This window comes from Podarcis erhardii (genome assembly GCF_964252035.2).
Source record: "Podarcis erhardii genome assembly, chromosome: 2".
Taxonomy (NCBI): domain Eukaryota; kingdom Metazoa; phylum Chordata; class Lepidosauria; order Squamata; family Lacertidae; genus Podarcis; species Podarcis erhardii.
In genome coordinates this window covers 77,374,143-77,386,192 of record NC_138498.1, presented here as the reverse complement: position 1 = coordinate 77,386,192, position 12,050 = coordinate 77,374,143, and the positions used below count along the sequence as shown (strand labels likewise).

The following is a 12,050-nucleotide window of genomic DNA, read 5'->3' as shown; positions in this document are numbered from 1 at the left end:
GTAGCCGAGGATCCAGGACACCTTCCCGGATCTTCCTTGGAGCTTGTCGCAGCAGGCGGGACCGCAGGAGGGAGCGAGCCCCCGATGCGAGAATGGCGTCTCCGCCGGCTCGAGAGCTCACGCAGAATCCCCTGCAGAAGATCTGGGTGCCTTATAACAACGGGCTGCCTGCAAAGCACAGCGCGCAGCGAGGCGGTGAGTGAGCGAGCAAGCGAGCAAGCGAGCGAGTAGTGGCGGGCAGATCTCGGGGCGCCTTGGCTTGCGGGGACACCGGAGTTGCATCAGCCCGGAGCCCACGAGGGTGTGTGCCGGGGATTGAGGAAGCAGGACGTGGTAGCGGAGGCCTCTTGAGGGGAACGAGAAGCGGGGCGAAAATCTTAACACCTCAGCAGAAAGAATAGGAAAGCCGGCGTCTTCCGAGGAGAGGCGGGGTAGCTGGATGACCCTCCCTCCGCCGGTGCCCGGAGTGGCTGTGCTCCTCGCTGCCGGAGCGCCGCGGCCAACGCGTGTCCATTAGGGTCCTGGAGAGGCACAGCTCAGAGGGATCGAAGCGATGCCCTCTGAGTGCCCGTTATTCTGGGCGCAAGGGCTTCGTGACTCATACAGGCTCTGGAGATATTTGCTAGCTGCGATTCACTTTCTGGTAGGCTGCAGTAAAAAGTGCATAGAATATGTTTCGCCTTAAAGATCCTGCCAATAAATACTTGATAACTTCCACCTTTTGGGAGGAAATCAGGTGGTTTCTCCATACTCTTGACATACTCTCGACCCCCTTTGCCCCCCCCCCCCCGTTCCTCAGCCTCGGTCTACCCCAGCTCTATTGCACACTCTTTGCTTTCTAGTAAAAGAAAGAAATAAAATAAAATAAAAGCTATAGCAGGAGCAACATGAACAACAAAAAAAGGCAAGGGCGAGATAAAGACTATATAGAGGTGCCTTGCCTTTCAGCAGCAGTGTTATTAGGAGGAATTCAGCTTTTCACAAAGTACCTCACCAAAGACTGCTGAGTAAGCCTAGCAGTCAGTGAATAGGAGGAAAGGTCCTCTCATGGATCATAAATAGGTTACGCTGCTGGAAGCAAAGAGTAGGAATAAATGAACAGTTCTCTGAATGCAGTGAAGTAGAACGTGGAGTCCCCCAAGGATCGATATTGGGACCTGTGGTTTTTAACTTACTCATAAAAGATCTAGAGTTTAGAGTGAACAGCAGTGGGCGTAGCCAGGATTTTTTGGGGGGCAGGCCTTTTGTTAGGGGTGCAGAACCTCAGTTAGCTATGTATTTGTATTGATTTTTATTGATTATGTGGGCATCTGCTCCTCCCTGCCCCCCTGTGGCTACGCCCATGGTGAGCAGTGAGGTGGCTAAGTTTGCTGATACTAATTTTTTCAGAGTCCTTAAAACAAATAGAGATTGCAAAGAGTGCCAAAGGGACCTCTCCAAACTGAGTGAATGGGTGGTAAAATGGCAAATGCAACTGAATGTACAAGTGTAAATTTACACATGGTGCTGCTGAAAATCTTAGTTTTACATACATACTCTTGGGGTCTGAACTGGGGTTGATGGACTAGGAAGAAGACCTTGGGGTCTTAGTAGATAGTTCAATGAAGATGTTGACCCAGTGTGCTGCAGTGGTGATGAAAAAGGAAAATTCCTTGCTAGGGATCATTAGGGAAGGAATTGAAAACAAAACTGCCAGTATCAAAATGCTTTGGTACAAATCTCGGGTATGACCGTATTTGGAATACTGTATAGTTCTGGTTGCCTCACCTCAAAAAGAATATTGTAGATTGGGGAAAGGTTCAAAAAGAGGCAGCTAAAATGATTAAGGGGATGGAGGGAAGGTTGCAGCATCTGCGACTAATTTAGAGAAAAGGTAAGATTTGATATGATAGACATGTACATGGACAGGCATGGCATGGAGAGAGAGAACTTTTTTCCTCCCTCTCTCATAACACCAAAACTCATGGCCATCCAGTGAAGCTGAAAATGGAATAGTCAGGACAGATAAAAGAAAGTATTTCTTCATGCAGGGAGTGCATAATTAAACTATGGCACCCGCTCCCATAGGAAGCCTTGAAGGCTACCAACCTAGATGGCTTTAAAAGAGGATTTAGATATATTAATGGAGATGGCTATCGGAAGCTACTGCTATGCCCTGCCTCCAAAATTGTAAGCAGTAATACTTCTAAACACCAGTTGCTGGAAACCACAGGATGGGAAACTGCTCAGATCCTTGCTATGTGTTTCCCACAGGCATCTGGGTGGCCACTGTGAGGACAGGATGCTAGACTAGATGGGCCATTGGCCTAATCCAACAGGCTGTTATTCAGTGATCCTGCATGTGGCCTTCTGGGACTCTGGGTTTCTCAGGCCTGTGGATTTCTTGCTTCTGCACTAAAGAACACATGCAGGCAATGGGTGTCAATATTTTTGGTTTGGTTCCGTTCCAGTAATAAATACCAAACAACTGGAAAATGAGGCAAATCCTGAGAAGAGGTGGGCTGCTTGTAAGCAGGATATCTGTTCACCTATAGTAGAATGCCTACTTTGTCCCACCCAAAAAATCAGATATATCGGCAGGTGCGAACCGACGTAGATTGAAAGAATGAGTGTGCCTGCCTGCCTATTGGAGTCATATATAATCAAATTGGCTTTCACTTAAGAGGATACTCTTGTCTCAAGATTACATAGATTCATGTCCCCTTTGGCAATTTCTTTTCTCCCGAAATCTGTCTTTGGAAGCTTACAGATGCCTTCTGCTCCTTTGTTTCAATACCTTTGACCTTATCAGGTATATCAGCCCCCATGTTGGCTGCAGCCATTGGAAAAAAAATAACAGCATATGTCCAGCATGCCACTTGGCAGGTTGCAGGGTTAAGTCATGAGCAGTACAAGTCACTTCTATGCCTATGTCTAAAATGGTGGTGTGGATTGCTACTTGTCCTAGCTAAGTGATCAAGTGGTTATTTGCATCTTTGATACAGGCAATGGCATGTTGTTATGATCTGAATGGCAGTGGGCCCCAAACAGTTTACAAACAAATATACTATTTTTTATCTAATTCCTGATATTGAAAGTAAAATGCACTACTCTTGGGTCTTTTTTTTTTGCCTCAGCGCTAATCTCTGGTTTGCATGCACCTCCTCCAGTATGGCTATGAAGAGGAGATTGGAAGCAGCTGCTTCTGTTTGGGAGTTATTTGTGTTATTTATCACAGTGGTACCTCGGGTTAAATACTTAATTCGTTCTGGAGGTCCTTACTTAACCTGAAACTGTTCTTAACCTGAAGCACCATGTTAGCTAATTGGGGCCTCCTGCTGCTGCTGCACCGCCGGAGTACGATTTCTATTCTCATCCTGAAGTAAAGTTCTTAACCTGAGGTACTATTTCTGGGTTAGCGGAGTCTGTAACCTGAAGTGTATGTAACCTGAAGCGTATGTAACCCAAGGTGCCACTGTACATTTATATATACCACCCTTTTCTTCCAAGGAGCTCAAGGTGCATGGTTCTGATCCTCCCCATTTCATCCTCACAATGACCCTGTGAAGTAGGTTAGGCATGGTGAGTAGCCCAAAGTCACCCAGTGAGCTTCATGGCTGAGTGGGGAGTAACATCAGTTTGTTTTATCATCCCAGATTGGGTATACGGTTTATGGAAGCAAGTCAACTTCAAACCATACTTTATGCATCTGGATTGTTTCAACTAATCATGGTTCAGATTAACTACAGTTTGGGGTTCAGAGGACTGCAGTTCCATCTAATATGGAAGCTTCTGATCTCCTTGCAGGAAGGTGAGGGGTGTGTGTACATGCAAGGCTCACTGGCTTGTAGTGGTAAACCATGGTTTAGTGATATGTCCAAACATTGCTGTGTGTTTCCCACTAGTATAGGGGAAGGAAGAGGCTATGGAGCAGTGGTCAGCAACCTTTTTCAGCCGTGGGCCGGTCCAGTGTCCCTCAGACCATGTGGTGGGCCAGACTATATTTTGAAAAAAATAAATGAACGAATTCCTATGCCCCACAAATAACCCAGAGATGCATTTTAAATTAAAGCACACATTCTACTCATGTAAAAACACTCTTGATTCCCAGACCATCCGTGGGCCGGATTGAGAAGGTGATTGGCCCCCAGGCCTTAGGTTGCCTACCCCTGCTATGGAGATACATGGCTGAGAAAGGAAGGGTAAAACAAAACTGCAGAAGAAGACTATAGTTCATAGTAACAACATCAATTTGCTCAATTCCTGGAGGGGTGTGTGCGTCCATGTGTATTAACTATAATTTGGCAAAAACAGTACTGTAGATGTTACTGTTTTCTGTGTTCCTACTTTCCTCTAACATGGATTTTTAATGCACTAGCCCCCACCCCCAAAAAAACCTTTAGTGGTGCTGGGACAATGGGAATATTAGTGTTTTGAACAGAGTGATTTATTACCACAGAGGCTGAAGGCTAAGAAAATGAAGATAAAAATTGAAGGAGCTTTTAAAAAGTGACATTGAACTGACTAACCGGGGGGGGGGGGGAGACTGATCTTAGCTTAAGTTGAAGCATTAATGATGAAAGAGTGTGATATCCATCTGCTATTGTTTTCAGTAATCTAATCCTGAAGATGTTTTGTTCTATGCCGAAACTGAGTGCAACCTGGCCTTTCTATAATTGGCATGAACCAAAGTTATTTTTGAGTTAATCTTTCAGGTTGTTTTAAGATCTGCACAGTCCCGGAACCTGTGCGTGAATGTGGAGTTGAATAAATTTATACAGCAGTTTGGCCCCATTTTGGCAGTATTCCAGAAGGATTTGGCTGGTTAATGGTTTCAAACAGCTTCTTGTTGGAATTATTTGAATTAGTGCTTCTTGGAACACAGTTTAACACTTTAACTAGTGCTTTAAGTGTGCATTTGGAATAAGATATGGTCAAAATAATGGAATATTTCTGTTAAGACTACAGGAGAGGGCTTTAGGCCTCTTCTGAACCAGCAGGCATACGTGCAAAGATCTTAAAGGTAGTACTGAGTATAAAATAAATGCATAGATGGTACAGTTTCTAAGGCTGGGATGGGGGCCTGTGATTCTCCGTCTGTTGGACTGCCACTCCCACCGGCTCCAGTCATCACAGTGCGTGATCAAGGATGATGTAGGCGTGCAACATCTGAGAAGAGCACAGGTTCTTCCTTTCTGTCCTAAGGAGACTGGCACATGAACAAATAGCAGATATGCCACTTCAGACCTTTGGTCCATCTAGCCCCGTATGGTCTATGGTTCTCAAGCAATTGCGAACCATATGGTGCATCAATTGCTTCCTGAGACTTTCAGCTGGAGGTGTTGGGTATTGAAACTGGACCCTTCTGCAGGCATGTGCTCTGCCACCAGACTTTGGCCCTTCTCTATAGCAATAGTGCAGGACTGTCAAACATTTATCATAGTGGATGTCTCTAAACATCGGGAAAACAATTGTCCAGGCCTTCCCTCATGTGAAAATGGATGTGGAGAGAGAGAGTGAGTTCAGGTTGTGATGGTTATCTTCGTCCTTGTCATGGAACAGGCTGATGAAAGTGAAGAGGAATGCACAAGGTTACTATGTCTACAGTAGCTGAGTAAAAGAGCTCAATTAAAAATAGATGACTGACCCATAAATGTTGTTGCACTGTTTGACACTCAGTGCAAAGGTTGGTACTTTTGAAGCCTGGGCAAAAAAAGAGACAAGGACTGAAGAGAAGTATGGGCTCGATGCCAAGTATTTACAGAGGCTGGCTTTGCTACAGAGATGGGGAATCTATTTCCTTCCAAATAATATACATGAAGTGCTTTCAACGTCCTAGAGAAACACTTTGTGTAGTAGAAAAAGACAAAGTATTATCATTCTGTACTTGAGGTTGTTGTCCGAACGCAACACTGCCCCAAGCTGACCACAAGTAACCAAGAGTAAAACTGCTAAAGGGAAAGTTTTGTGGTTGTTGTGCTGCATTGCAGTAATTGCTGGCTATCTCCCTGGGGGGGAAGAGTGTTGTGTACACTGGGATAACAGGTTTATTTCTCTAGCTCTTTGGCAAGTTGTTTAATCTGATGTGAACAAGGACCTTGTCATTTAGTGACTGGCTAATTGAACAGGATGGGTTCAAAGGCAGATAAATGCAAGCTTACAGTGCCAGTTAATAAGAAGCTGATTAAGCGCTTTAGCTTTTGAAAGTATGAAAGTGTTTGTTGTTGTCATTGATAAAGTCCGTGGACTATTAAACTTTGGAATATTTTTCTAGAACACAGGTTCTCATTACTTTTACAACAACATATTAAAATTCATTTTATTACTCCACTCAAGTAATGGTCATCATATCATAGTTCCAATGCAGGCTGTAGAAATACAAAGAGACGCATAAGGTTAAACCAAACCATGGCTTAGTGCAAACAAGCAAAGGTGCAGGTTTCTGGACTGAATATTGCAGCTGCTTCACTCCTGCCTTGTACTGCTGCTGCACTGGAGGCTGAGCCATGGGCTGACTTAGCATTACATTGAACCCATACTCATGGTTTGTCTTGCTCTAACAAACCAGAAGTTGTAACCAATGTTTGTTCTTGGTTTAGTGCTCATAGCTGGCCTGGGGGTGACAAACTATAAGTCTGGGTACATACACAACACTTAAGACAAGCCATGGCTTAGATGCCAGCTTCAGTGTTTACTCTGGGAGGCCTATCTGTTCATTTGTGCTAAGCCATGGTTTGATTTAGTCTTGCATGCAAACTGGGGACAGACATTCTGACAAGGAAATCTAACACATCCTTATCTGTTGTAGGAGCAATGGCAATTTAGTTTTATGCTGAAATAGTGCAAGAATTTATTTCGTTTTATGAAGAAACAATGCAAGAAACCAAGCATCGCCGGGAAAATAACTCCTATGAAAGGAATAGCAGTGTCAATGCAGCAGTTAAAATATTGCTTTGCCTGGCTTTGCTTTATTAACTGTGGATGTCGGAGCGGGGGAGTGACAGATAGTTGGTGCAGATGTAATCTAATACCAGCCCTTTACTAGAGTCATTGACGCTGTGCTGAATGTTGAAGGCAGCACACTGAAACTGTTACTTAGTTGAATTGGGGCAACACATAGCTGATTATCCCGGTTCGTTAAATGTTACTTTCTTTTCAGAAGATCTGTTGAATACAACCATGAAATGTGCAATGGAGCTGTTTAACCTTGCAACGTAACAATCAGAATTTTTACCTGACATCTAGAACCACTATCAGCTTAACATTCACCACTGCGTTAATAGATATATATTTCAGAAGTGACTGCCTAGGATTAAGTAGAAAAACAGGAAGACAAGATAGGATAGCAGGCAGGAAACAGAAGTAGCTACACCAGCTACATCACGAACCTCGTGCTTTGCAGCACAGCTGGAGTTGATGGAAATTGTAATCCAATTCATTTTGAGCCCCCCAGGTTGGTATACTGGGCAAAAATACCCACAAAGTATGGGCCCAAGGATCAGATATCACTTCCACCCCCCAACATCCTGTATGTTGACTTACCATATCCATTACAAAAGTCACTTACCATAAATATTCAGTATTCAGTTTATTGATGATACATTTGAAGTCTAAAAACCTTAATAATTGTGCCTTGTGTTTCTCAGTCACCTGTTATGGCTTCTAGTTACTCTTTGTGGTTTCTCTACCGACTTCTTGTTTTTATTCTCCATGCATGGCAAGGGTTTGGACTAGATGATCCCAGCAGTCTCATGACACCTTAAACCACCCTTCCCAAACTGAGTCCCTGAAGGTGTTTTGAACTACAACTCCCATCATCCCCCAGCCACATAGCCATGATAGCTTGAACTGACAGGTAAAAGGTAAAGGTACCCCTGACCGTTAGGTCCAGTCATGGATGACTCTGGGGTTGCGTGCTCATCTTGCTCTATAGGCTGAGGGAGCCGGTTTGTCCGCAGACAGCTTCTGGGTCATGTGGCCAGCATGACTAAGCCGCTTCTGGCGAACCAGAGCAGCGCACGGAAATGTCATTTACCTTCCCGGCGGAGCGGTACCTATTTATCTACTTGCACTTTGATGTGCTTTCGAACTGCTAGGTGGGCAGGAGCTGGGACCGAGCAACGGGAGCTCACCCCTTCATGGGGATTCGAACCGCCGACCTTCTGATTGGCAAGCCCTAGGCTCAGTGGTTTAGACCACAGCGCCACCCACTCCCTGACAGGAGATGTACTCAAAACATGAGGAGGGCACCCAGTTAGGGAAGGCTGCTTTAAAGATCAATAAAGATTCCTTCTTTGCAGGGGGTTATGGAATCATAGAATTACGGCATTGAAAGGGACCCCAAGGGTAATCTATTCCAATGCAGGAATCTCAACTAGATGATGGCCATCCAACCACTGTTTAAAAGCCTCAAAGGAAGAAGAGTCTACCACCTCCCAAGGGAGACCGATCCACGGTTGAACAGCTCTTACTGCCAGAACCTTCTTCCTTGTGGTCTACTAAGACCCCTAGTTCTCTACAATTGTATTGGTACCATACTTTAGTTTTCAAAGCACTCTACTCTTTATTGTTAAATTCCTTAACATATTGCGTCTATCCTTAACGTATACTTTGAGGCTTCAAAGCACATACATTTCAGTAATACTTGAGCGTCAGCCAGGCGCAAAAAAAATTGGCACCCAGACTTTTTGAGGTGCTTGCAAATGGAGAATCTTTGGGTGCAAAATGTGCCCTGTTAATTTCAAACCCTGCTCTTTAAATGCAGAGTTCCTCCTCCCTTGGAATAAAAGACATGGTCCTAGTGAAAGTGATATGCAAGTCTTGTGCCTGCTTTAGATACTCAGTGGTTACAGTCTGGCAGCTTTGTAATCTTCTAATCTTTCTAAACCGAGTTGGACGGAGGTCCATTGTTTGTAAACCTGTTAGATTCTGATGTTGATTTTTTCCGCTCTCCTCTTTTTTTTAATCTTTTTTCTTTTTTCTTTTTTTTCTTTTCCCTTTTATTCTTGTATGTAGCTGGGTTTTTTTTGTTCTTTCTTTCTTTATTCGATATTTATCTGTCAAAGTGTGTGTTGTTCATGATATTTTTTAAAAGCTGTTCAATAAAGATATTTGTAAAAAAAAAAAAAACAGTCTGGCAGCTTTGAACATGCAGGCTTCTGTAACCATGGTTTCACACCTAGACGTCACCTAGTTAATCCAATTTTTTTATTCCCATTTCATTTTGTGATAAGCTCCTATTGCCTTTTCCCTAGTCATATGTGCCTTGTGTAATCCTTAGTTGATTTCTGGTTGCTCAAAGCACCCCCACCCGCCCGCATATTGCAATGAATGCATTGTGTTTCTCAGTTCATCATATTCTTGCTTCTATATCAGCCACTCAGCCAAAAGGGAGTTTGCAGGCATCACTTGCTTAGCCTCTTGCAAAGCATTGTGGGTAATAATAGTATCTTGAAAGGGCTTCTCAAGGCCAGACAGTCAGGTTACGTTGAAGGATTGGCTGGTGGGTGGCTCCGTCGTGAGAGGTGGGGGGAAGTGATAGCCAAACCCAGTTTACCCACCTCTGATGTGAAGAATAGTTGCAGTACAGTGGTACCTCGAGTTACAAATGCCTCCGGTTACGAATGCTTCGTGTTACAAACTTTGCTAACCTGGAAGAGTTACCTCGAGTTGAGAACTGGATATTGTCTTGCAGCCATCATTCTTTGTAAGTAAGTAGAGCTATGGAGGTGACTTGAGTAATGGCAAAAGAGTCTTCGAAAACATGCTGCTGCTGCTTCTACAGTCATACCTCGGGTTGAATACGCTTCGAGTTGAGCGCGTTTGAGTTGTGCTCCGCAGCAACCCGGAAGTAACGGAGCTTGTTACTTCTGGGTTTCGCCGCATGCGCAGACGCTCGAAATGACGTCACGCGCATGCGCAGAGGCGGCAAAAAGCGACGCGTGCGTGCGCGCAGACGTGCCACCGCTAGTTACTTTTACCTCTAGATGCGAACGGGGCTCCGAAACGGATCCCGTTCGTATCTAGAGGTACCACTGTACTAGTCACCTTTGTGGAGCCTGAGGGAAGCTGACCAGCAATTTCTGACTACTGCGGAACAGTTCCTTCCAGCACCTCTTACAGTATAAAGTACAGTTGTACCTCAGGTTAAGTACTTAATTCATTCCAGAGGTCCTTTCTTTACCTGAAACTGTTCTTAACTGGAAGCACCACTTTAGCTGATGGGGCCTCCTACTGCTGCCGCACCACCGGAGCACGGTTTCTCATCCTGAAGCAAATTTCTTAACCCGAGGTACTATTTCTGGGTTAGCAGAGTCTGTAACCTGAAGTGTCTGTAACCTGAAGCGTATGTAACCTGAAGCATATGTAACCTGAGGTACCACTGTAGTGTGCTTTCTCTTGTGTTTTCCTTTACACTCAGTCAACAAAAGTACTTAGTGAGGGAGACTAAAATGGGACTGATAAACCAGTGCTTCTTAACCTGTTTAGGGACACGATGTGTCTTTCACATGTTTGCACTTTGTTCCTTCTTGTTTTTGTTTCTCAACACATGCTTCTGTTGTCACATACTAAAATTATTTGAAAAGACTGTTGCACAACATTTCAGGCACTTTCCTAAGCGAGTGGTTGACACATGGATATAGCGTTACACATTGTTTGTTTTGTAATTTTGAATTCTGTTAAGAAGTTCTAAAGTTAGATTGCTTGCACTGAATTTGCCCTTAGCAAAGGGCTTGTTAATGTAACCAGAGATGCTGAAGTTTGCTTTAGAATTTCAGCTGGTGGTTGTTTCTCAGTAACCCTTTTTTCAAGTTTGCCGTAACAGTGTGTTTGACCTTTCTGCTGTATTTGGAACACTGTGTGATTATTTTGAATGCTGAAAAAGACTGTTTATGTCAGGAAGAGAGATATATGTTCACTTAGGCCAATTAGCACAGGCTAGGGACTCCTGAAAGAATAATAAGTGTATTGGTTGCAATCAAAAGTTTTTAAGTGGATTAAATCCATTTGTCAGTGCTGCTGCCTGTTTTCTACCCTGCTTTTACAGGATTGAGAAAAACTGAAAAGATGACTCAAGGGGAAACCTTTGGCTTTACAGAAATTTAAGAATAAACATGTAGTACTGATAGCAAGGATTAGGAATGTGTTAGATTTCTAAGCATCTCTTCTGATAAAAGTAAAATGTAGCTTTGTACAGTTCATCCAGTTAGGCAGGCTTTTTTTGCTGGGAAAACATCAAGAGTTGTGTCAACCAAAAAACCAAAAAACCAAAACAAAACCGCAGTGGGAATGACAGTATGTTCATATCCTGTCCAAAAAAACACAGCTGTTTCCTAAATGGACTTAATTGTAACCTGAACTTTCACTTGGCATGATTACCAAGTATATATTTTTATTTTCAGTATGTATGACCAACTGCCCTACGCTGATTGTTATGGTTGGGCTCCCAGCAAGAGGGAAGACCTACATCTCAAAGAAATTGACACGCTACTTAAACTGGATTGGAGTACCCACAAAAGGTGACCGCTTTTTTCTATGTATGGTACAGATTTTGTTGGGAGTAGGTTGCTTAAAATTCTTTTGTTAACTTTAATATTATGATTATTTTTTATAGTGCTATCTGGGTGCACGGCACTTTGGGACACACCTGGGCAAACCATGTTCATCTCTTGACTAATTCCCCTGTGGCCCCCAGCTGATTCTCTCCTCTCCCCCCCCCCCCACCCATTGAGCTGGTTGACATTGGGAACAGCTGAGGAGTGCAGCAATTGGTGTGTTCTTCAGAAGTTTCCAGCACTAAAAAGCTGGGCAGTGGGAGGGGTATGATGAATCCCTGAAATCCCATCAAGTGCTTTCTTCCCCCTTCCCAGTTGTCCAGTTGATTGGTGCTGGGAAGATCTGAGGAGTCTCCTGATTGGACCGCTTGCAGAGAGCATAGCGTGATAATATGTTAGTTTGAGAAGGGAAAGGAATGAGTTATTTTCATATAACCCAAGGGCACCCATGCAAAAGCATAAAACCCAAATGAGTTTCATCAACAAACAGTTTCATCTGTTCTGTTTTTATTTTCC

At 43.8% G+C, this 12,050-nt stretch overlaps 1 protein-coding gene across 3 annotated transcripts in view; it reads left to right on the top strand.

Annotated features, from left to right (window-relative positions):
* PFKFB4 (6-phosphofructo-2-kinase/fructose-2,6-biphosphatase 4) overlaps positions 1–12,050 on the top strand; it is a 68,654-nt gene that overhangs the window by 26,731 nt on the left and 29,873 nt on the right. For 2 of the 3 annotated variants that reach the window (XM_081848333.1, XM_081848332.1), the window contains exons 1-2: positions 25–195; positions 11,382–11,498. In XM_081848333.1, the coding sequence (XP_081704459.1) occupies positions 93–195; positions 11,382–11,498 (220 nt within the window). In that variant the 5' untranslated portion in view covers positions 25–92. Of the gene's footprint in view, positions 1–24; positions 196–11,381; positions 11,499–12,050 lie in introns of those variants that run through there. The other variant, XM_081848334.1, reaches the window with a different exon arrangement.